This window comes from Mesoplodon densirostris, chromosome 15 (assembly GCF_025265405.1).
Source record: "Mesoplodon densirostris isolate mMesDen1 chromosome 15, mMesDen1 primary haplotype, whole genome shotgun sequence".
In the NCBI taxonomy this organism is placed as follows: Eukaryota; Metazoa; Chordata; class Mammalia; order Artiodactyla; family Ziphiidae; genus Mesoplodon; species Mesoplodon densirostris.
The window spans coordinates 52,106,827-52,131,984 of NC_082675.1; the positions used below are offsets into that span (position 1 = coordinate 52,106,827).

The window sequence follows — 25,158 nt, forward strand, 5'->3', positions numbered from 1 at the left end:
AGAGCTAGCTGGAGAAAGGGGATCAAGGGAACAAGAGGAGGAGACCTAGAGGAACGTGGTGTGAGAGGAGATCCTACACAAAGTTTTGATGATGCTGGAGCAAAGCAATCACTTCTATAAATTTCAGACCCATGCTCATAAATTATTTCCTGAAACAAATTATTGGCTCAATGAGAACATCGTAAAGGTAAAAGGTATATACTTCTAGAGCATTTAATGCAATGAACCTAACAGTTATGAAAGTTCTTAGAAAGTAAAGAAGCACAATAGGATATAAACAAATACTTCATATGAACAACAAATCATCCAAACTGGTGTGGAAAGAACAAAGTAACAGCTTTGATTCCTTCTAGGAGGTACTAGGAGCATTAAATTCTAAGTAACTCACATCTGTGCACATGTCTGGCCAGTCTTCTCTAGCCAGTCAAACCACTGAGTACAGAAGGATGAGTTCTCCAATTACTTTTCTGACTTATCATGTCTTATGTTTATACAGGTGGAGGGGCAATTTCCAAACTTTTTGATTATTGGACCCGTTTGAGATGCGCCACTGAACACTGCTTATATCAAGTTTGCTTTAGGTCATACTGTCAGTCAATTCCAGGTACCCAATGTGTGAGGAAGTTGAGTGTAGCAGTACGATCTGAATTTATTTCCCATTTCTGCCACTAGCTGAGTGACCTTGAGTGTCAAACTCTGTGAATCCAGGTTCAAGAATAATCTCTAAGATTGAGTCTACAAAACACTGGAGGTGGGAGGAGGTGGAAGCCTGGGAGGAAGACAGATTAGGTAATCAGAGTAATTATTATGGTTTTAGGGCATAGCATCTTCAAGAACTATATGTGAGAAGCAAGCTTCAAGCTTGCAGGTAATTGTAAGCAGTGTTTTTATATTGTTAAATATACAATAGTTGTCATTTTAATGAAACAGGTTTTTCATTTTCTTGATCTAAGAACTAAAATATGCATTCTGATCTTCTTTTGTTTTTTCTCTCTTCACCATCTAGTTCTCAATTTCAGAGATGAGTAACATAAAGAACTCTCTGAGTCCTTGGGCTAAACATTTATTTTCCTGCTCAGTAAGTTATTTGCAGTTTAGGGTTTTCTCCTAATGCCCCCAAGTATGACACATTCTCTGTGCTTTCCGAGAGAAAAAGTGTGTATGCAGAATGCCTTTCTCCCATCCCTGGGACCCTAGCACAGGAAGCCTATACTTGTCAGTGTTCTGACAAAGTTCTTGCTCCCTCTGTCATCCCCAAAGGCCAGCATCCAACGTGAGATTTTGGTCACTAGTGCCATCTAGTGGTAGAGACAAGGAAACTACTGTCTGAAAGTCTTTCTTAACCCAGATTCCATGAGATCCGAGCCGAGATGGGCTGGTAGCATTGTTCACCTTTAAGTTAGGCTGGAGAATTTCAATAGTAGTGATTATAACATTTACTACAGTATTGATTTCACTCAAGAAAGAAATTTTGGTAATACTTTATACTGGTATTTAAAAAATTATTTGAAATTCATAAAAATAGAAAAAAAACAGTGAAATAAAATATTTAATACAATTCAAATAACATAAACATGCAAAATGTCAAGTGAACCAAGTTCACGAAAAAACATTAGACCTGCGTTGTCATTTTCATATAAATCACTGTGGCCCCAGCTGTGCTGCCTCCGTGCTGTAGACCTTACCACCTGGCAGCCTGCGTGGTGGGGCTTCCTTCTGAGTGAGGCTTTCAGGGCACCACGTTTAGGCGGCTCCTACACCCTGGCCAGTAACTCAGAGTTGCTGCTGTTTTAATTTCTCTCCTGCACAGTGTGGGAAGAGACTGCTCTTCTGCGGGGAGTAATCTGCCCACTTCAGAGGGCTTCTCTTGCCAGATTCAGGCTCAGTCTCTATTTTGAGGGGATGAAAAAGAAGGGAAGGAAGAAGACTGGCAGAAAGCAAATGGAAGTCGGGGTGTAAGGATTAGAGAGAGGATTTGGGAGAAAGTCAAGAAGGGAGAGTAACACTGACCAGTGTTTGACATAACAGTGGCGTCAACATGGTATTGCAATCTCCCTGTACCCCAGTGGTGATCCTGTCACATAACTCCCAACTTTAGATTTTTTCCCCTCCTCCTGAGGAGGCTATCTACAATAGTTTCTTTAAGCTATGCTAGGAAGAGTCCACCACAAGCTGTGTTACTGCTTCATCAGCTGGACCGTAGAGCCACTCTGACGTTTTAGGAGTCGTCAGCTGGATTCCCAGAGAGCCTTCCTGAGCACTGCCTGAGCCTTGAGGGAAGGGTTAAGGGCCGTCCACAGCCTCCTGCTCACCTGCTGTACTTCTGAGAATCCTGTGGCCCACTGTCCCCTCGCTTTCAGAGGCCACTTCACCAGGGAAGGGGGCTGGTGGGGAGATGCAGGATCAGGTTGGCAAAGAGGCCAGGGGCCAGAGCATGGAAATGAATGTTTCTGTAGGTGCTTATCCACAGTGGACAGGCTCTCCATGAGTCCATTTGCAACAACAGCAGAGGAAGGGTTGCCCAGATTGCCCATCGATGAGGAGCACTAAAATCTAACTGGAAATGTGAGGCCGTGAGGACACCTGCATCTCCTGAAACTCTTCTCAGGGAGGATGTCCCATGAAATGGAGGAAAACCCGAGTGGGCCGTGGAGGGACGGGGTGAGATCCTCAGGAGAAGTCTCAAGTATGTTCTCAAACCCTTTCCTAAGGAGAGGGGGAAGGCCTGGTTAGCTGGAACCTTTGGTCTTGGTGGGTCAGGTATAACAGTTTGGGGACGGAGCTGAGTTGCCTAAGACGCAGAGGAGAGGCAGCATACTCTTCCCTACACCCTTTGTCCGCACAGCCATCAGTCTCCCTCTAAAAGTGCGTGATGGAAAAGAATACAAATACCGGCCTGTCTGGGGCACCACACGTCTTGGTGAGACTCTGTATAAGGCAGACATCAGCCAAGACAACCTTCCGAACAGCAATGCCCCCAGGCGTAACTAGTCCTTAGGATCTTACAGATGGCGACATTAGTGGGGGAAGTCTTTGCACCTGCAGCCGCCTTGCTCCAGAGATAGTGGCTGTGGTGGCCTCACTCTCGGGACTCAACTAAGAACTGTTTATGGAAAAGAAGCTGGGTGACCTTGGGTAAGTTCTACACTCTTTCCCCCCTTTGTGTTTTACCTAATTCACTCATTCACTCAACATTTATTCGTGTCTGTTGTGGAATAAATACTGTGCTGGGCACCAGAAACAGAAAGGAATGAGGCAAGGTGCAGAGAAGACTGTGGCAGACACATGGGTTGCGTATTCAAATCCATCTTCCTCTACTTCCTCCTTGACAGAACCCTCATTTTGTTTGAGATGGTAATGTGCCCGGTTGAATACCTGTCTTCAGAACCTCCTCTGTAACTAGTGCTGGACATTAAAATGTAAACCCAAGTCCAATGACGGGGTTCCTAGGAAACTATCACTTCCCGATTAAAACGTGACAGGTGTAGCTGGCAACAGCCCTTACCTTTTCCCTGCCTTGAGCTTGGAGGTGACAGGTGGGGCCTTAGTGGTCGTTTGGCCACAATAAAGGAAAAGACCAAAAGAATTACGGAGATAATGGCTGAAAACTGTCAGGGCCAGTGAACAATTTACAACTGCTTACCTCAGATCTTGCTATGTAAGAAAAGTTAACTACCATTTGTTTAAGCTATTCTTAGTTTAATATTATACCTCTTTGAGCCAAACGTATTCCTACTTGATCCAGAGACAAATGTGTAACAGAGGAGTGTTGTGGATCTGTAGAGGCAGAGATAACTAGGAAGGAACAGTCAGAAGGCAGGGCAACAGTCAGGGAGGGTGGAGCTACAGAATCCAAGGGAGGAGATAGCTAGGTATAGGAGGGTGGTTAACAGCAAGAGATGCAGGAAACATGTCAAGCGAGAAGATGGCTTTAACAATGAAGAGGCCCCTGGTGATTTTTGACACAGTGGTGTCCACGGAATGGTGGTGGAGAAACAGAGGATGCAAAAGGGTGAAGTGACTGGGAAGTGAAGGAAGGGGACAGTAATTTACACCAGGGGTCTCTGCCCTGCCACCTGGTTTTGTAAATAATGTTTAATCGGAACCCAGTCACACCCATGCATTTTAGTACTACCATGGGTGCTTTTGGTGCTACAATGGCCAATGAGTAGTTGAGATACAGACTGTACGGCCCACAGAGCCAAAAATATTTACTATGTGGTCCTTTAAAGAAATCATTTGCTGACCCCTGATTTAGACCATTTTTCTACGTGCTTGGCTGTGCAAAGCAACAAACGGCCAAGCAGCCAGAGGGAGACATAAGGTTGAGAGTTTTGTGTTTTTTTTTTTTTTTTTTTTTTTTTTTGCGGTATGCGGGCCTCTCACTGTTGTGGCCTCCCCCATTGCGGAGCACAGGCTCCGGACGCGCAGGCTCCGGACGCGCAGGCTCAGCGGCCATGGCTCACGGGCCCAGCCTCTCCGCGGCATATGGGATCCTCCCAGACCGGGGCACGAACCCGTATCCCCTGCATCGGCAGGCGGACTCTCAACCACTTGCGCCACCAGGGAGGCCCTTTGTGTTTGTTTTTAATTTTAAAGAGATGGGGAACACCCTCTAGGGCAGTTGCCGGTGCAGAGGGAGGAAGCGAGGCACTGGAGAGAGGGGGCTTACCTGTCCCAGAAGAGCTACTGGGGTACAGTGAGAGCACCATGTGAGGGGTTCCACAGTGAAAGGATGCTGTAGGCTGCTCTCTGCCACTAGGGGTGCTTAGAATACATTCAGAGCAGGGGCGTGTGAGGGACACATTTGCAAGAAGGTTCAGAACCCACTCTCTTCTCTGCAGACTGTAGAAAAAGTGAGGCTAAAAAGAGAGGGGATATTCGGCCAAATTGTTTGGTCTCTTGGGCCATAGTTTCACCACCAGTAAATTGAATTTTTATCTGGGGATTGAAAAGTCTAACCAATCAAGAATTGTACAGCACTCCGCAACTATGAAATGTCACTGAAATGTTTAATAACAGAACGCTCCTGACCCCAGGATGCTGTGAGGATTAAGAGGCAGATGCTTTCATAGTGATGAAAAGCTCTGTGTAGACATTACGTCTTACTAACTACCATCATTACAAAAGGCAGGTAGCAGGCACAGTGAACATGAATCGTGTAAGGGCACAAAACCGGGCAGTTTGGAACTGCCTTTTATTAAAATAAAAAGAGGTTGTGCATTTTTTTCCTCTAACCTTAGGAGACTGCAGCAGGTATATAGTCATTTAGGTTTTAGTTTCAACCTTTTCTTCTGCATTTGCAGCAAAGAATCACGAACTATTGGAAGTGGATGAGTCCTTCAATAACACTAATGTCAAGGGCTCCAATCAAGATGGCAGAGTAGAAGGATGTGGAACTCACCTCCTCCCACAAATACATCAAAAATGCATCTACAAATGGAACAATTCTCACAGAACACCTACTGAACACTGACAGAAGACCTCAAACCCCCTTAAAGGACATGAAAGATCCCCATGTACTGGGTAGAACAAAAGAAAGAAAAAAAAGAAAAGACAAAAGGAAGTAGGATGGGACCTGTGCCGGGGGGCGGCGGGGAGAGCGGATAAAGAGGAAAGGTTCCTGCACCCTGGGAAGCCACTTCACCAGTGGGGAGACCAGCTGGGACAGAAGGGGAGCTTCAGAGGCTCATAGGAGAACGCAACAACCCGCTTGTAGCAGGCAGAACAGAGGGAGACTTGCACAGACAGTCCGCGCCACTGCCCCGTAAGCCCCAGCCTGGGACACGTCTGCTGGTATGGGTGGGGCTGGGTGCTGGAACTCAGGGTTTAGAGAACAGACCCGGGGAAAGGACTGTTGTTGGCTGCGCGGAGACAGCCTGAAGGGGGTGGAGTGTGGCATAGCTGGAATGGGGGTGTTCGCGGAAAAAGCCTGGGCCTGCCGCAGACGCGAAGCGCCGTTGTTAAGTGGTGCATGAAGGGAGGGGCGGGGCTGCCATACAGCCACCTCCTCCATGTGCCGGCCCCGCCTCCGCGGGCTCTGTGGGAGCCCCCAGCTGCTGCCTCGGGGGCACTGGGAGCATATGCCAGCGGGTTGCCCACTCACAGAGGTGGGGCTGAAACAATAGCTGAGCCCCAGGGGCCATGCACCTTAGGAAGTAGGGTTGAAATCTCACCCCGAGGTTGTGCGAGCCACAGATTTACACCTCCGCCACTGGCTTTGTCAATTTAGTGCCTGCAGGACATCTGAGTAGACAGCAGGTGTGCCTACAGCTGGGATGGCTCTGGCTTAGCTGCTGTGGGCTTTGTGGGCACGCGCATGGGGGGGCTGGGCTGGGCCAGTGTCTGAGCTGCTTCCATAGCTCCCACAGCGGGTCCAAATGTGTGACTAATGAGGTCCTGGGACCTGACTTTGGTGGATCTGCACTGGTGGCCTTGTGAAAACAATGTCTGAGGGACACCAAGGTTGAGATGGGATTCCCAGGGTTGAGACGGCATTCTCAAGGTTGAGACGGGCCGAAGGCAGTGCCAACAGCAGTGTACTTTGTGAGCCTGCACAACAGGTGACAGGTGATACAACAAAGCACTCTCACTGGTGAACAGCTCTGGCAGAGGAATAATTAGTGGCTCCTCTCCCAGTGGGAGCGCTCCAATCCCATCTATCTCGCACTGCAGCTCATAAATGCAGCTCGGAAACGGATCTGGGGGTTTCTACTCCAACAACTAGGGAACAGACCCGGGCCCTGACAGGGCAGTGACAACCACAGAGCAAAGAGGAGGCCCCACTCAGTATCCAGTGCAGACTCTGGTCACCATAACACCAGTCACTCCTCCTATCAAGGGGATAATGGCCAGCACATATTAGGGAAAGAGGCGGCAGACATCCACACTAAGAACAGCCCTCACACCAAAAAATATTACACCCACACAGGCTATACAGGGATACTCCCACATAAAAATAGCCCTCCAAGACCACAGTAGATAATTGTGTCTCCTAAACTCATAGAGCAAGAGAAATATAAGTAAAATGAAGCAGAAGAACCACTCCCAAATAAAAGATCAAGAGAATTCCCCTGAAAGGACAAACAATGAAACAGACCTCTTCAGTCTAATAGACGCTGAGTTCAAAAAGGAGATAATAAAAATACTGAAGGAATTAAGAAGGACTATTGATAGAAATGCAGATTAATATAAAAAGGAACTACTGTAGAAACTATAAGGAGAAGCCAAGAAAAATTAGAAAATTCATTCGCCGAGATGAAAGCTGAGCTAAAGGTAATGAATAGCAGAATGAATAATGTGGAAGAATGAATAAGTGATTTGGAAGATAGAATAATGGAAATCACCCAATTAGAAGAGCAGACAGAAAACTAAATGAAAAGAAATGAAAGCAATACCAGACACCTATGGGATAATATAAAGCATGCTAATCTACAAATAATAGGGATCCCAGAGGAGAAGAAAGAGAAAAGGGGATTGAAAATGTATTTGAAGAATTATGGCTGAAAACTTCCCAAGTCTAAAGAAGGAAACAGATATCCAGGTAAAGGAAGCACAGACAGTCCCACACAAGGTAAACGCAAACAGACCTACACCAAGACATATTATAATAAAAATGACAAAAGTTAAAGATAGAGAGGATTCTAAAAGCAGCAAGAGGAAAACAAAAAGTTAATTGCAAGGGAACCCCCATAAGGCTATCAGCCGATTTCTCTACAGAAAGGTTGCAGGCCAGAAGGGAGTAGCAAGATATATTCAAAGTCCTGAACAGGAAGAAACTGCAACCTAGGATGCTATACTCAGCCAAATTATCATTTAGAATAGAAGAGATAAAGACAAGCAAAAGTAAAAGAATACAGCAATGCTAAACCTACCCTAAAGGAAATATTGAAAGGTCTTCTCTAAATAGAAAAGAAGTAAGAATCTACAGGAAAGAGTAAATCACTTAAATAACCCAGTACACTGATTAAAACAAAAAATCAAAAAAACTTCTGTGAAAGTGATGATAACCACAATGAACAGCAAAAGAATGAAAATGAAGATGTAAAAGAGGATCAAAATCATAAAATGTGGGGGAGAAGAGTAATAAAATATAGATTTTTTTTTTCCTAGAATGTGTTTGAGCCTATATGACTACCAGTCTGAGGCAGGTAGAGGGACTTTCCTGGTGGCGCAGTGGTTAAGAATTCACCTGCCAATGCAGGGGACATGGTTTTGATCCCTGGTCCGGGAAGATCCCACATACCATAGAGCAACTAAGCTCACTTGCCACAACTATTGAGCCTGAGCTCTACAACTACTGAGCCTGTGAGCCACAACTACTGAGCCTGTGCGCCTAGAGCCCGTGCTCCACAACAAGAGAAACCACCGCAATGAGAAGCCTGCGCACCTCAACGAAGAGTACCCCCCTCGCCACAACTAGAGAAAGCCCACGTGCAGCAACAAAGACCCAATGCAGCCAAAATAAATGAATAAATAATTAATTAAAATAGATTAAAAAATAAGGCAAGTAGATATAGGAAGTGATTAACATACTTGAAAACAGGGCAATCACAAAGCAAAAACATGCAATGGATTAAAAAAAACAAACAAAAAAAGAGAACATGAGTATAATACAAAAGAAATTCATGAAACCACACACAAAAGGAAAAACAAAAAGAAAGGAACAAAGAAGAAATATAAAAGCAACGGGAAAATAAAGTTTAAAATGGCAATAAATACGTATCTATCAATAATTACCTTAAATGTCAATGGACTAAATTCTCCAGTCAAAAGACACAGAGTGGTATATTGGATTAAAAAAGCAAGAGCCTACATTATTCTGCCTACAAGAGACCCACTTTAGGGCAAAGGACACACAAAAATTGAAGTGAGGGCGTGGAAAAGATATTTCATGAAAACAGAAATGACAAGAAAGCGGGGTTGCACTACTCACATCAGACAAAATAGACTTTAGAACAAAGGCTATAAGGAAAGATAAAGAAGGACAGTATATAATTATAAAAGGATCAACAAGGAGAGGATATTATACTCATCAACATATATACATTCAATATAGGAGCACCCAAATACATAAAAAATTACTAACAGACATAAAGCGAGAAATTGATGGGAATACACTCACATAAATGGAAAGATCTTTTTTTTTTTTTTTTTTTTTGCGGTATGCGGGCCTCTCACTGTTGTGGCCTCCCCCATTGCGGAGCACAGGCTCCGGACGCGCAGGCTCCGGACGCGCAGGCTCAGCGGCCATGGCTCACGGGCCCAGCTGCTCCGCGGCATATGGGATCCTCCCAGACCGGGGCACGAACCCGTATCCCCTGCATCGGCAGGCGGACTCTCAACCACTTGCGCCACCAGGGAGGCCCGGAAAGATCTTTGAGACAGAAAATCAACAAGGCAACAGAGATCTTAAATGATACAATAGCACAGTTAGACTTAATTGATATTTTCAGGACATTACATCCAAAAAAAGCAGAATACACATTCTTTTCAAGTGCACATGGAACATTCTCTAAGATTGACCACACACTAGGGCACAAAACAAGCCTCAACAAATTTAAGCATATAGAAACTATTTCAAGCATCTTTTCTGACCACAACAGCATGAAACTAGAAATCAACACAGAAAAAGAAATGACAAAAAACCACAATTACATGGAGACTAAACAACATGCTATTTACAAACCAATGGGTCAATGATTAATTTAAAGAAGGAATTAAAAAATACCTTGAGGCTAATGACAATGAAAACACAACTATACAAAATCTATGGGATGCAGCAAAAGCAGTTCTTAGAGTGAATTTCATAGCAACACAGGCCTTTAAGACACAAGAAAAGTCTCAAATAAACAACCTAACCCAACATCTAAAAGAATTAGAAAAAGAAGAACAAAACAAAACCTAAAGTCAGCAGAAGTAAGGAGCTAATAAAGTTCAGAGAGGAAATAAATAGAGATTAAAAAACAATAGAAAAAAAACTCAATAAAAACCAAGAGCTGGTTCTCCAAACGGGCAAAGAAAATTGACAAATCTCTGACCAGGCTCACCAAGAAGAAACGAGAGAAGACTCAAATAAACAAAATAAGAAATGAAAGAGGAGAAATCACAACTGATACCTCAGAAATACAAAAAAACTATAAGCGAATAATTATATATCAATTATATGAACAATTATCATCAAGAAATTTGAGAACTTAGAAGAAATGGACAACTGTCTAGAAACATACAGCCCACCAAAACTGAATCAAGAAGAAACAGATAACTTGAACAGACTGATGCTTAGAAGTGCAATAGAATCTGTAATAATAATGAAAAAAAACCTCCCTACAAAAGTCCAGGGCCAGATGGCTTCACAGGCAAATTCTACCAAACATACAAGGAAGAACTTATACTGATCCTTCTCAAACTCTTCCAAAAGACTGAAGAGGCAGGAACACTCCTGAAGACATTCTAGGAAGTTACCATGACCCTGATATCAAAACCAGACAAAGACACTACAAAAAAAGAAAATTACAGGCCAATATTTTTGAAGAATATAGATGCAAAAATTATCAACAAAATATTAGCAAACCCAATCCAACAACACATAAAAAATATCATACACCACAACCAAGTTGGATTCATCCCAGGGTCGCAAGGATGGTTCCAGCAAACACAAATCAATCAATGTGATTTGCGTGTGTTGAACCACATGATACACCACATAACAAAAGACAAAAACCACATGATCATCTCAATAGATGAAGAAAAAGCATTTGATAAAATTCAACATCCATTTATGAGTAAAAACCCTTACCAAAGTGGGTACAGAGAGAATATATTTCAACATAATACAGAAAGTCCCCGACACATGAACCTTCAAGTTGCGAACTTTCAAAGATGCAAACATGCATTTGCATGTCCAAACACGTAAATTATTCTATTTGAGGAGGCACTGTTAGTTTTTGAGGCACGGGGCCCGAACATAGAATGGTACACAAAGGCTGCAGGAGCCATTCAGAATGCAATCCAGTGCTACCGGGCCATCTATGACGAGAAAAAAAGAGGTACTATCCAGACATCACTGAATCATTTTTTCAAGAAGGTGGATAGAATTGAATCCAGCAAAAAGCCAGAACCTGTGCCATCAGCATCAGGTATGAGTGAAATTGCAGCTTGCCCTCGTCTCCTATTGCAGATGATCCTTCAGCTCTACCATCTCCCACCTCCTCTTCCTCCTCCAGTCAGTAACTCTTCTTGCCTGTTCACTCGATGCCAGCCCCATATGCCAGCTGTTGTACTGTACTACTTTACTTTTCAAGGTACTGTAAGATTAAAAATGTTTTCTTTATTTTTTGTGCTTGTTTGTTTTTTATGTATGTATTATTTGTGTGAAAAGTACTACAAACCTATTATAGTACGGTACTATATATCTGATTGTGTTAGTTGGGTACTTAGGCTAACTTTGTTGAACTTATGAACAAATTGGACTTACGAACTCACTCTTGGAATGGAACTTGTTCATATGTAGGGAACTTACTGTAAAAGCTATTTACAACAAGCCCACAGCCAATATAATACTCAATGGTGAAAAGCTGAAAGCTTTCCTGCTAAATTCTGGAACAAGACAAGGATGCTCACTCTCACCACTTCTCTTCAACATAGTATTGGAAGTCCTAGCCACAGCAATCAGACAAGAAAAAGAAATAAAAGGTATTCAAATTGGTAGGGAAGAGGTAAAAGTGTCATTATATGCAGATGACACAATACTATATATAGAAAACTCTAAAGACTCCAAATAAAAACTACTGGAACAGATAAACGAATTCAGCAAGGTAGCAAGATACAAGATTAACATACAGGAATCAGTTGCATTTCTTTACACTAACAATGAAATATCAGAAAGGGAATGTAAACAGTCCCTTTTAAAATTGCATCCAAAAAAAAATAGGAATAAACCTCACCAAGGAGGTGAAAAACTTATATGCTGAGAACTACAAAACACTAGTAAAGGAAATTGAAGATGATTCAAAGAAATGGAAAGATATCCCATGCTCTTGGATTAGAAGAATTAATATTGTTAAAATGGCCATACCACCCAAAGCAATCTACAGATTCAATGTGATCCCCATCAAATTACCCATGACATTTTTCACAGAACTGGAACAAATAATCCTAAAATTTATGTGGAACCATAAAAGACCCATAATTGCCAAAGCAATCCTAAGGAAAAAGAACAAAGCAGGAGGCATAACCCTCCCAGACTTCAGACAATACTACAAAGCTATAGCAATCAAAACAGCATAGGACTGGCACAAAAACAGACATATGGATCAATGGAACAGAATAGAAAGCCCAGAGATAAACCCACACACCTGCAGACAATTAATCTTCAACAAAAGAGGCAAGAATATATAATGGGGTAAAGACAGTCTCTTCAGCAAGTGCTGTTGGAAAAGTGGGATAGCCAGCCACATGTAAATCAATGATTTTAGAACATACCCTCACACCATACATAAAAATAAACTCAAAATGGCTTAAAGACTTAAAAATATAAGACATGACACCACAAAACTCCTAGAAGAGAATATAGGCAAAACATTCTCTGACATAAATCGTACCAATGTTTTCTTAGGTCAGCCTCCCAAAACAATAGAAATAAAAGCAAAAATAAATAAATGGAACCTAATCAAACTTACAAGCTTTTGCACAGCAAAGGAAACCATAAACAGAATGAAAAGGCAACCTACAGACTGGGAGAAAATATTTGCAAATGATGCAACTGACAGGCCTTAATTTCCAAAATATACAAACAGCTCATACAACTCAATAACAAAAAAACAAACAACCCAATCGAAAAATGGCCAGAAGACCTAAATAGACATTTCTCCAAAGAAGACATACAGATGGCCAATAGGCACATGAAAAGCTGCTCAACATCACTAATTATTAGAGAAATGCAAATCAAAACTACAATGAGGTACCACCTCACACTGGTCAGAATGGCCATCATCAAAAAGTCTCCAGGGCTTCCCTCGTGGCGCAGTGGTTAAGAATCCGCCTGCCAATGCAGGGGACAGGGGTTCAAGCCCTGTTCTGGGAAAATTCCACGTGCCGCGGAGCAACTAAGCCCGTGCGCCACAACTACTGAGCCTGTGCTCTAGAGCCCGTGAGCCACAACTACTGAGCCTGCGTGCCACAACTACTGAAGCCCACGTGCCTAGAGCCCGTGCTCCACAACAAGACAAACCACCGCAATGAGAAGCCCGCACACCACAACGAAGAGTAGCCCCCACTTGCCACAACTAGAGAAAGACAGCGCGCAGCGACAAAGACCCAATGCAGCCAAAAATTTAAAAAAAAAAGTCTACAAATAATAAATGTTGGAGAGGGGGTGGAGAAGAGAACCCTCTTATACTGCTGGTGGGAATGTAAATTGGTGCAGCCATTATGGAAAACAGTATGGAGATTCCTCAAAAAATTAAAAATTGAGTTGCCATATGATCCAGCAATCCCACTCCTGGGCATATACGCTGACAAAAATATAATTCAAAAAATACATGCACCCCTATGTTTATAGCAGCATGATTTACAATAGCCAAGACATGGAAACAACCTAAATGTCCACTGACAGATGAATGGATAAAGAAGATGTGGTGTGTATGTGTGTCTCTCTCTCTATATATATATAGAGAGACAGACATACACATACATACACACAATGGAATATTACTTGGCCATAAATAATGAAATAATGCCATTTGCAGCAATGTGGATGGACCTAGAGATTATCATATCAGTCAGAAAAAGAAAGACAAATACCATATGGTATCACTTATATGTGGAATCTAAAATACGACACAAATGAACATATCTATGAAACAGAAACAGCCTCGCAGACATAGAGAACAGACTACCAAGGTGGGAGGCAAGCGGGGAGAGAAGGACTGGGAGTTTGGGATTAGCAGATGTAAACTAGTGTATCTAGGATGGATAAACAACAAGGTCCTACTGTACAGCACAGGGAACTATACTCAATATCCTGTTATAAACCATAATGGAAAAGAATATGAAAAAGAATATAATGTATAACTGAGTCACTTTGCTGTACAGCAGAAATTAACACAACATTGTAAATCAACTATACTTCAGTAAAATTAAAAAAAATAACACTAATGTCAAACCACTTATTTTATGGATGATGAACAGGGGACACAGAGAAGTTATGATATTTAGCCAAGGGCCTGAGCTGGCACAAGACTCCTACTCTAGGCTGTTTTCCTCACATCAGTGCCTCCATAGCCTTACTATTATCTTATCTCAGTGGGCTTCCCAGAGGGCAGGGCAGAGGCAGTGGGCCTCTTCTTGGAAGGAAAAAATATTATCTGGCTATATAGATGCAGCTGTAGACAGCAGGTTTACCACATGATGGCTGTGCTCTGGCTGGGCCGTCTCCAAGGACACAGTTCTCAAGGGTCAGTCCCCTAGAGAAGGGACTTACCAGCTCCTTGGGACCCTCCTGCTCCTCTGGTACAGGTACTTCTGGGAGCAGGCACGAGCCAGAGGGGCCCTGCCTAGCTTGCTCCTGTGGAAAGGTGCTCTTCAGTTAACCCTCGGGTGAAGAAGTGGGGTGGGTGAGTTTCAGACCAAAACTTCTGCTCTCCATTGCTTAAGTGACAAAACGGCACATAGTATATTGCCTCTAGTTTGAATGTAAAAAAAAAAAAATCATACAAAAACATGTTCTTAAGGTTTATGGGGTTATGAGCCCCTTTCAGAACCTGAAGATCTTTCCACAGAAAAATGTACATACTTCATAAATTAACACATATTTCAAGGAGTCCATGGACCACTTTCCATTCACGGGCTCTTAGGGGGGTTCCTGGACCACTACCCATTACCCACCATCCACCCACAGCTAAAATTACACTAACAGTGGTTACCTCCTAAGTGATAAGATCCTATAGGACTTTTCATTTTTAAAAATCATTTTTTGTATTTTCCAAATTTTCTATGGTCACCATTTTTTTTTGTTTAGTATAATCAGAAAAAGTGTTATATAAAAACATGAAAGTACCCTTCCAAAACTCCTATCGTCTGTGTTCATATGTTAGCTTTCAAGCACCTCTCATAGCCCTTCATAAAGCTCAGACATGCCAACTGCTCAAGTGAATTTTTACGTTACTGATCCTAATACTGTTTGTACTGATACTTCAGATATGGCATATTTTACTGTACTTAGGTCTGAGATATTCAAATCTATGTATCTTATTATTGTAGGTGCTTTCACAAAACTTCCCCCAACTGAATATGTCTGAAGAAAATGTTCCATTGGCTATCTCAGTTAGTTAAAAATCTCTTTCTCTCGTGCATGCCCTTTAATTCTTTCTGACTGCTGATGACTATTTACTCAGCTCTACAACTGTATTCTCCTCAATGTCAGTCTAAGCTAAATGGGAACCCAAAAAAGTTGTCTTGTCCAGGAGGCAGATTAGATCCCAATGACATCGGATGTAGACTCTAGCCCTGAAAAGCAGACATGGAAAGCGTACTTCCAATGAATAAGCTACAATAGCGTAAGTAAAACTGGAACAAATGGGTGAAGTCATCTTAGAGAATTCTAGGGAATATCTGCTATAAGACACAGGAAGACTATGCCTCAGAAATTATCTCAATAAATAAGTGACATAATATGCCACAGCCTTAATGGTGTTCCACCCCAGACAATGCATTCCTGTCCTCTCATTCTCCCATCCAGGTCTATGACTGGGTTTCTAAGCCAGGAGTCTCCTCTTCAACAGACAGAAACACCTCAGAATCTTATTCTTAAAAAGAGTCCCGAGGCAGTTCTCCCTAAAGGGCTGACTTAAGCCTGCTAAGGATCAGGAGGGATGTCATCAACAATGTCAACAGGACAGGCTGGCATAGCCACAGCTGCACCAGGACTCATCAGCCAGTAAGAGTTTAACAGATAGACGTTGCCCTGGAATTCCATTTTCTCTCATGCGCTGTGAGTGAAAATGGGAGTGGGAGTTGAGTGAGCCCATGATAAACGCTGAGGTGATGCTGAGCCGAGGTCATGGAGAGAAACCTTGATTACCAGTTACTGAGATTCCAGTGAAGCTGCTACTGGCTAAGCCCTGGGAGAGTGAGCGCTGTTGGCAGGGACTGAACATGTCCACATACCTGTGGGCTGCTTGGCTGGCTAGGGCAAGGCTGCCATAGTGTTGCCCTCTATAGGAGGGGCAGTCTGCCAGAGCAGAAAGCACATGTGCTTAGAGGCAGACAACTGAGTTCACATTCAGGCTCTGCCCCTTGGTAGCTATGTGGCCCAGGACCAATTCTTTGACCTCTCTGACCCTCAGTTCCTTCATCTGTAACACAGAGATATCAATGCCTATCTTGCAGGATTATTTTGAGGGTTAAATGAAACAACCTATCTGATATGTGTTAGCAGCACTCACTAAATGGCAAGGTAACTTCTTGCTCCCTAGTCAAATCCACTTGCTGCTACTCAGCCACAGTGATTTTCCAAAGCAGAAATCTGACTTCTCTACTTAAAACATTTCAGTGGCTCCCCTTTTCTCCCAAGATAAAGAACAAATTCCTGATGATCTACGAAGCCCTGCATGTCCTGGTCCTTGTCAACCTCTCTCCCTTGTTCTCCTGTGCTCTAGCCACATGGACCTTCTTTATGCTCTGGAAACATGTAATCCTTCCTATCTTGAAGCCTTCACACAGGCTAAAAGCCCCTTATTCCCAGATCTCACCTATCTGGTTAACAACTTCTCATAACTTCTTTGGGGAAAACGTTTCTCAACCTCCAGACTAGGTCAGGCCTCCTGACAATGCTCCCTTTACCTCTCTTTCACAGAACTTGATCTGCTTTGTAATTATATTTGGAATGACTTATACTATGCCTTAGACAGTAAGATCAAGAGGTAAGACACTGTGCTCTTTTTTGATTATCACTGACTCTCCAGGACTCAACATCAAGCACAATGCCTGGCCCATTTTAGGGGCTTAAAACGTTTATTGAATAAATGAATGAATGGAAGTTCAGAGGAGGGCTGGAAAGCATTCGCTATTAATCTGGGTAGTATTGATACTTCTCTGCAACATTTAACCACGTTCTGCCCCGCACGCTTATTAATAATTAATTCTTCCTTTCCTTGCTGGATTTCCAGCTTTGTTGTATACACAACTTCAAACATTCCATTGACTCCATACGACAGGCTCAGAGGAGTTGCTCTGTGATGGGGAGATGGCATGGAATGGAAGGGAGTGTTAAATGGCCTGAACAGGAAAAGAGAGAAAGGTGAACTCTACTTTGAAGGTGGCTGTGGCCTGAGATAAGAATAGGTTTCCTGGGCTTCCCTGGTGGCGCAGTGGTTGAGAGTCTGCCTGCCGATGCAGAGGACACGGGTTCGTGCCCCGGTGCGGGAGGATCCCACATGCCGCGGAGCGACTGGGCCCATGAGCCATGGCCGCTTAGCCTGTGAGTCTGGAGCCTGTGCTCCGCAACGGGAGAGGCCACAGCAGTGAGAGGCCCGCGTACCACACACACACACAAAAAAAAAGAATAGGTTTCCTGTCCAATCTTTCCTTCTCAGGGGCATTTGAGTTGACCTCCCTTTGTTGGGAGGTGAGGATTCAACAGAGCAACACTTACTTGTTCCCATGAAGAAATCATATGACGTTCAGCAGGCGCCTTTTCTATGATGGTCACCTCTGTCACACCTGGGGATGATTCTGAAAGAGGAAAGAGAGAGTCTGTAGAGTTGCAGTTGGTCCATTCTCACGTATTTCTACACTAGAGGTTGACTAACTCTTGAAGACTGCTCTAGGAATACCAGATCCCTCTGAGGAGCATTTATTACCCCTGTGACAAAAGCAATTGGTCCCTCAAAGGCACTTGGTCCCATAACCTAAGACCATGTAGTCTTCCTGGTAATAATTATGCCAGTATCCTTTCGATGCATCATAAAGTTTCCCTTAAGTTTTCAGAAGGCTCAAATCTTGGGATGCAGCAATAGTCCAATATACCAGCTAAGAATTCTGGACTCCACCTATCCAAGTCTTGTTTTATGCATTCACTAGTTGTGTAACCTTACGTGAGTGCTCACTTCCCTTTGCATTTAGTAAGACAAGAATTACAATAATACTTTCCTTGACAAGCGAAGCAGAGGAAACAGAAAGGAAGGTGCTTTGGAAAAGCAAAAAGTACCATATATACAATTTTTTTTCTGCCTTCTGTTCAGTGTTCTTCCTAATATGTTGGGAAGCATGGCACTGTGGTAGAAAACCACTGTGAGCTTCAAGCCATTTGACCTGGGGTGAGTCCTTGCTATCCCCATGATTGGTTAGGATGGAAGACACTGTCTTGTCCCTTCAAGGGTGGTCCTATTTGGCACTGTCCCACGAGAGCCAAGATAGTGACTAATAAATGTCATTATTCAATTTTACAGCAAGGACACTGAGCCTGAGAGGTAAAGCCACAAAGCCAAGCCTCTGACTCCAAGTATGGGTCTAGTTGAGAAATGAAGAGCATGTGCAGAAGTCACTACATGCCCCTTGGCACAGCCCTTTAAAGCAGTAATCCTACGCAAATGCAGAGTCTAGCTTTAATCAGTCTTAGCAACCTACCGCTCCACCTGCAGTGGGACAGAAGAATATAGAATTCCTTGCCAACAGACCAGCTGGTTACATAGGAATGTCATCTGACTATACTCACAGGGCAATCTAGTGTCTAGGGTTGCAAGAGGACACACAGCTAATGTAAGTGCCTGACATTAAGCTTTGCTGAGGCATCCATTTCAAATACATCCATCTTGAATAAACAAATTGCTAGCTGTATGACACAGCTACTAACTAAGTAACTAGGTAAGGAACCAGGCCACCCCCACCCATGAAGTTCCCCTTTCAGAAAGCCCTGGGTAACTGACCACTTGAGTGGTCACCCACCTTTTCCCTTCTCATGCCCTAATTCTTGCTCTTATGTTTTAAATTCACCAATAAAGAGTGAACCCACAAAACCCCAGACACCAAGTCCTGGGACCCTAATAAAAACAAAGACCCAGCTCTGCTTGCTCACTCCCAGCTACCTGGCTGTGTGGCCCTGGGCATACCATGTATCCTCCAGGACCTGTGCGTAATAAAAAATTTTTTTTCAAAGTTCCCTGACAGTTGTTGCTGAGGTGTATCTTCAATCATAATAAAAACCACAATGGCTGGTCCAGCCACAACATGAGCTCCAGTCCGGGAAATGTCTGTAGAGCTCATCCAAGTAGTACAGACCTAGGTGAGTGCCTCAGGTATTCCTAGCCAACAGCATCACTATCAATAAGCTGAGACAGACTCAACACACCATTCTTCAGGTTATAACAGACCTACGTGGAGGGGCTACAGGCTCAGACAGAATTGCTGTGATACACTTCAGATGAGAACATTTCACTTTCAACCTCTGAACACCTCCAGGATAGGACAACAGGTCAACATACTGACTTTAAGAACTTTCATATAACAAGTTGCTTAGGAAGTACCCACTGCAGAGACTCCGCTACCCAATACTTCAGCACTGATAAGGAGGAGGTGCCGGGGACGAGGAAGAGAGGGACGCACAATAAACTCCATTTGTATAATGCTCTACTTCTGGGAACTGGTATGAGTTTACTCTTTCAACAATCCTGTGAAGCAGGCATCGTGACTTTATTTTAAAGATAAGGAAACAGGCTCAGCAATACTAAATAATCTCACAGAACTAAATCTCTGACCACAGCCTCAGATACCAAGCCTAATGCTTTTGCTACCATGTTGCCTTAGTAGCTAATTCCAACATGAAGGGAGGTTTTCCCCTCACCACCAAGCAGTTCTCAGACACCAGCTGGGTGTCCTACAATTCAACACAATCCTGATGCTATCTACCAGGAGAAGGCATCAGATCCCACAGGTTAAGAGCTCAGTCCCACAGAACTGCCCTTACTTCAGATGCTAATTGCAGGTCCAGGGTGTTACCTGGGCTCCTGACAGACTGGCTATAAATCAGGGGTTCCTATGATCCCCTCCTTGGGTTTGATTAGTTTGCTAGAGAAGTCAGGAAACCCCTTTACTCACCAGGTTGCTGGTTTATTATAAAGGATATTACAGAACACCAGGGAGATAAGATACACAGGGCAAGGTCCTGAACAAGGGGGCTTCTGTCCTCGTTGAGTTTGGGGCCTGGCACAGTGGCATGAGGAAGTGTCTGGCTAACCAGTCTGGAAGCTCTCTGCACTCTCCTTTTGGTTTTTTATGGAGGCTTCATTACATAGGCATGCTTGATTAAATAACTGGCCCGTTGGCAAATGACTCAACCTCCAGCCTCTCTCCCCTCCCTGGAAATCAGGTCGGGGAGTGAAAGTTCCAACCCTCTAATCCTGGTTGGTTCCCTTGGGAACCAGCCCCATCTTTAGGTTACCCAAGGACTTTCCAAAAGTCACCTCATTAACATAACAAAAGACACTTTCTTTTCTCCTATCACTTAGGAAATTCGAGGGGTTTTAGGAACTCTGCCTGAAACAGGGATGAGGTCTAAATATATGTTTATTATAAATCATAATACTACAGATAACCAAAACCATCATGAGGATGTTTAGAAAGCAATAGCAATAACAAGTTGTGTTTGGTTTATTAATATGCCACATGAGAAGTAGTATCTGACTAAATATAGCCATCCCTACTCTCCTGCCTTTGTGACCAATGACAAGCATTTGTGAGCTGCCTGGCTGGAATAATCTGTATGGCAGAGTATGAAATGAAATACTGAATGAAGATATGAAGGTCAGGTCTTCAGACACAGCACAGTCTGCTCTAGGTAACTATGACATGCCACAGATGAAAACTCTCTGTGGTAGCCTACTCCAAAGTTGGGTGCTATCACTTCCTTCCTTCACTCCCTGCCCACACCAGTTCCCCAATGAAAGGTGAAGTCTATTTCTCTGCCTCTGTGAAGAGACGTTAACAGGGGTTAGCCTGTGACTGCCTTGACCAATAAAATATGGTGAAGAGACACCATGCAAGTTTTGAACTTCAAGAGGACTGGCAGGTTCCCGTTTCCTCTTTTTGCTCTGGGCCATCACAGACTAAATCCAAGCTACTCTTCTGGACAGAGAGGCCATGCTGAGGAGCACGGAGGGGCCAGACATGTGAGTGCAGAAGCCATCTTGGACTTCCAGCCTAGTTGATCCATCAGATAATTCCAGCCCCATCTGCTATCTCATTGCATACACCTGAGAGACTCGAAATGAGAATAGTCCCACCTGGGCCTAGTCAACCCACAGGACTGGGAGAGACAGTAAACTGCTGTTTCAAACCACTGTTTTGGGGTGGTTTGTTACCCAGGAATAAATAACTGGAACAGACTGCCTAGTAGACAACAGTCGCTGAGTCAATAATCCCTGAGGCTGTCACAAACTATGCACAGTTGATATGGGCCTTGAAGGATGACATGCCGTTCCTGCGGATTGGCTTAATTAACACCTCCTGCTCCTTCCAGTGTGCTTTCCTGTATTTTAGAGACTGGCTGGCTAAAGACTACATTTCCCAGATTCCACTGCAGCTAGGCACCCACTGGAGGCCAAGCTTTCTGCAGGGAAACCCACTCCCCTAAAACCTGGAAGGAGGGAATGAACAGGTCAGGTAGAGGAGCAAATGGGGAGACTGGCTCTTTTCACAGTCACAGTTGCAAAGGTATTTTGATCTCATGGGTTTGAGAGTTGTCGTGCGGCAGAAGCAGCAGCAACTTCTCAATTCTGCAGCTTCCTAACCACGCTAGGTGCAGGTACGCCCCACTTAGCGTCCCCTTTTCAGTTTGGTTCTCAGCTTAGAATCTGTTCTGCTTGATCTTCCAATGATTTTATGGGCTAATGTCCCTCAATCAAGCCCTTTCTGCCTTAACTAGCTAGAGTGTACTTCTAGCCTTAAACTAGCTGTGTATTCTCTGGCCTGCCACCAAGAACCCTGATAGACACAGACAGTGTGCATCTGTAGACTCACTTTCAGGACAAGTGAATGTGTGCAGGTCAGAGGAAGTGGTCATTTATATGATTTAAAAATTGTGGCCACGGAGCCAGACAAAAAGTGTGAGAGGTTTTGGAATCCAAGATATGACACTGAAGGCCTTTAGAGTCAGAAAAGAAAACTTAAGGCTACATAAGATTATTCAAAGAGAACAAGTTAACAGTTTATAACACAAATCAAAGGAGTGGGTAAGGAGAATACATGAAGCCAGGGCTTGAAGGTGAGGCATCTGGAGGGCCGGGGGTGGAGTAGGGTGGACTGCACATAGCCAACCTGAGGTTAGTATCTTTAGAAGGACCAGCTTGTAGGGTTCACCTGTAGCTGGTGCCTCGTAATCTGGCCTTTGCATGTGTTCTACATTGATGAGGCTGTTTTGCCCATCTTTGGCTAAACCAATAAACATTTGCTATCCTTTTGGGAGTCTAAAATTTCCATAGTGTCATTTCCATAGTGTCATGGGCAAAGCTCATTAACAATTCCCAGGAAATAAACAGAGAATGTGGATAATAAGGTAAAGTCTAATCTGTTTTATTTCCTTTCACCTTGGTCTAGTTTCACTTCCTTAGTAGGGTACTGCGTGCAGAGGCTTTGTACCTGGCACTTCAGACCAGAGTTCCTAGTGCAAAGCAGCTGCACCTGACATTTCAGCTGGACTCCACACCAGGTTCAGGTTTTAGGAAGTTCCAAGGGAACAGAATAGTTATCCCCTGGAAGGTTGATTCAAGTTCAGGCTATGCCTTTAGACAACCCAGTGGCTACCACAAAAACCCGTCACACACTAAATCCTGCCACCCTGCTACCCACAGAAACAGGGCTCCTGGAGCATGATCGTATAGAAACCACAGACACAATCTATTCCAGTTGCCCCGACCTAGGAAGTGAGCCTCATCCCAAATGCCAAAGAGGAATGGCTCACAGATGGGAGTAGTTTTATGAGAGAGGAGAAAGGGCTGGTGGGACATGCAGTAACCTCCCACACCCAAGTCATAGAAGTGAGAAGCTACCCACCCCCGTTCCCCCACTGGGACTTCCGCCCAAAAGGTGGAGTTGATAGCCCTCACCTGAGCCCTAGAGCACGGGACAGGGAAAATCTTAAATGTTTACACAGATTCCCGGGTATGTGTATGCCATCCTACCCACACACAGGGCTATCTGGAGGGAACAAGGTATGCTTACTGCAGGGAATAAACAGGTGAAACGTGGCTTAAGCATATTGAAGCTCGTAAAAGGAGTACAGCTTCCAGAAAGGGTGGCAGTGATTCATTGTAGGTCTCACGAAAAGGGAATACAGAGGTAATAAAGGGAAACAAAGCGGGTGCAACTGCCAAAAGGGTGGCCCTAGAACCTGTAACTTGTTAACTACCCCTCATACTTCAAAGGCCAGATCCATCCAGTTATTCCCCAATCTACAAAAAGACTGTACAAAATCTACAATTAGACAGACTGAAAATTGGGCTTCAACAGAGATCTAGGAGGCCATGGGTGGCTAGCTAACGAACATGGTCAATGCTTCTTTTCCCAAACTATAGCTTGTCAAGCCATCAGAGAGGCTCATCAAAAGACTCACTATAGGAAGGAAGCCCTATATAATTGGTTAGTTGAGCTCATGGTAACTCCTGGCATGAAAAGTATAATCAGTCGGATAGATGAGACATGCCCCATCTGCACAATGAACAACCCCCAAAACCAGACCCTCCAGAGGCCCCCAGATAAGGCCCATTCAGGCCAGAGGGACATATCCTGGAGAAGACTGGCAGATTGATTTCACCATCATGCCAAGAGCAATTTCAGGTATCTGGGCAATTTCAGGTATCTCTTGGTGCTAGTAGACACAATTTCTGAGTGGATAGAAGCATTCCCTGCTAGAACTGAAATGGCAGCTGAAGTGGCTAAGGCATTACTAAGAGATATAATCACCAGGTTTGGGCTCCCAAGATCCCTGCAAAGCAATAATGCTACAGCATTTGTGTCTCAAGTGATGAAGGAGGTAATGAGTGCCCTGGGCATAATATGGACCTTGCACTCAGTCTGGAGACCCCAATCATCAAGGACAGAGATCCAATCAGACCTTGAAACTCAAGGTCCAATCAGCCTTAGCCAAGCTATGTTAGGAAACTCAAGAACACTGGATTAAGTTGCTTTCGATAGCCCTGCTCTGCATGTGGTTACCCCAAGGGGTAATTAAAGTTAAGTGCATTTGAACTCATGTATGGTAGACCCATTCCCCAAGTCCAAGAGAAGGGACACCTTAGCCCCCTTGAAATGGAACAACTCAAGCATGCCCTCCAGGTAGGAGAAATAATGAAAGCTGTCACAGAAGATGGTGACCAGGTGCTGCCCACACCCACTGACCTGGCTCTCCACCCCTTCTGGCCAGGAGCCTGGGTGAACCTAAAAATCTCAAAAACCTGCAGCTGCAAGATCAGCTCACAGCTAAGTGGAACAGAATCCACTTGGTGACCCTAACCACCCACTCTGCCCTGAAGTTGCAGGGATCACTCCATGGGGACTTTGCACTCAAGGGAAGAGACCCCCGAGCCCCAACCTGCAGAGAGACAACCTGAGGCAATGGCCCCCCTGACTACTCGTGTGATCCTCTCTAAGACCCTAAGCTTTTCTCCTGTAAAACAATGAAAGGATGACCAAGGAGACGCAGCCCTGGCACTGAGCCTTGACATCAGGGCAGACTTGCCCACAGGCCAAAGACCAAGATACTTTCATTTTTAGGAAAAATTTGACATGTCACCATTATTCTCTTATCATTTGACATGTAGCCACTGTTCTCTTAGGCCATGTATCTTAAATTGTCTGAAGTCCTTTGTCTCCAAAAGGTTAGACAAATGGTGGTTGCTCAGGGCTACAAACAGGGCCAAGGCCTGGGTACAACCACACAGATCTAAAGGCAGCTGGGGACTTCCACTCCTCCACCCAGGGTGATGACAATGCCTCAAATCAGCAGGAAGTAGTTACAGAAGACAGACCTGCACCCCTCAGCGCCCCTCGAGAATGAGGAGCAGGACAAAAAGCAGGAGAGGGGTTTGTCACCTGCAGAGCTGGAATTAACAATTCCCAGGAAATAAAAAATAGAATCTGGGTAATAAAGTCTAACCTTTTTCTTTT

At 43.9% G+C, this 25,158-nt stretch overlaps 1 protein-coding gene across 2 annotated transcripts in view; it reads right to left on the minus strand.

The window, feature by feature from the left end:
* TPGS2 (tubulin polyglutamylase complex subunit 2) overlaps window positions 1–25,158 on the minus strand; it is a 56,825-nt gene that overhangs the window by 22,359 nt on the left and 9,308 nt on the right. For both annotated transcript variants that reach the window (XM_060118278.1, XM_060118277.1), the window contains exon 2: window positions 17,654–17,733. In XM_060118278.1, coding sequence (XP_059974261.1) covers window positions 17,654–17,733 — 80 coding nt within the window. The remainder of the gene's footprint in view (window positions 1–17,653; window positions 17,734–25,158) is intronic.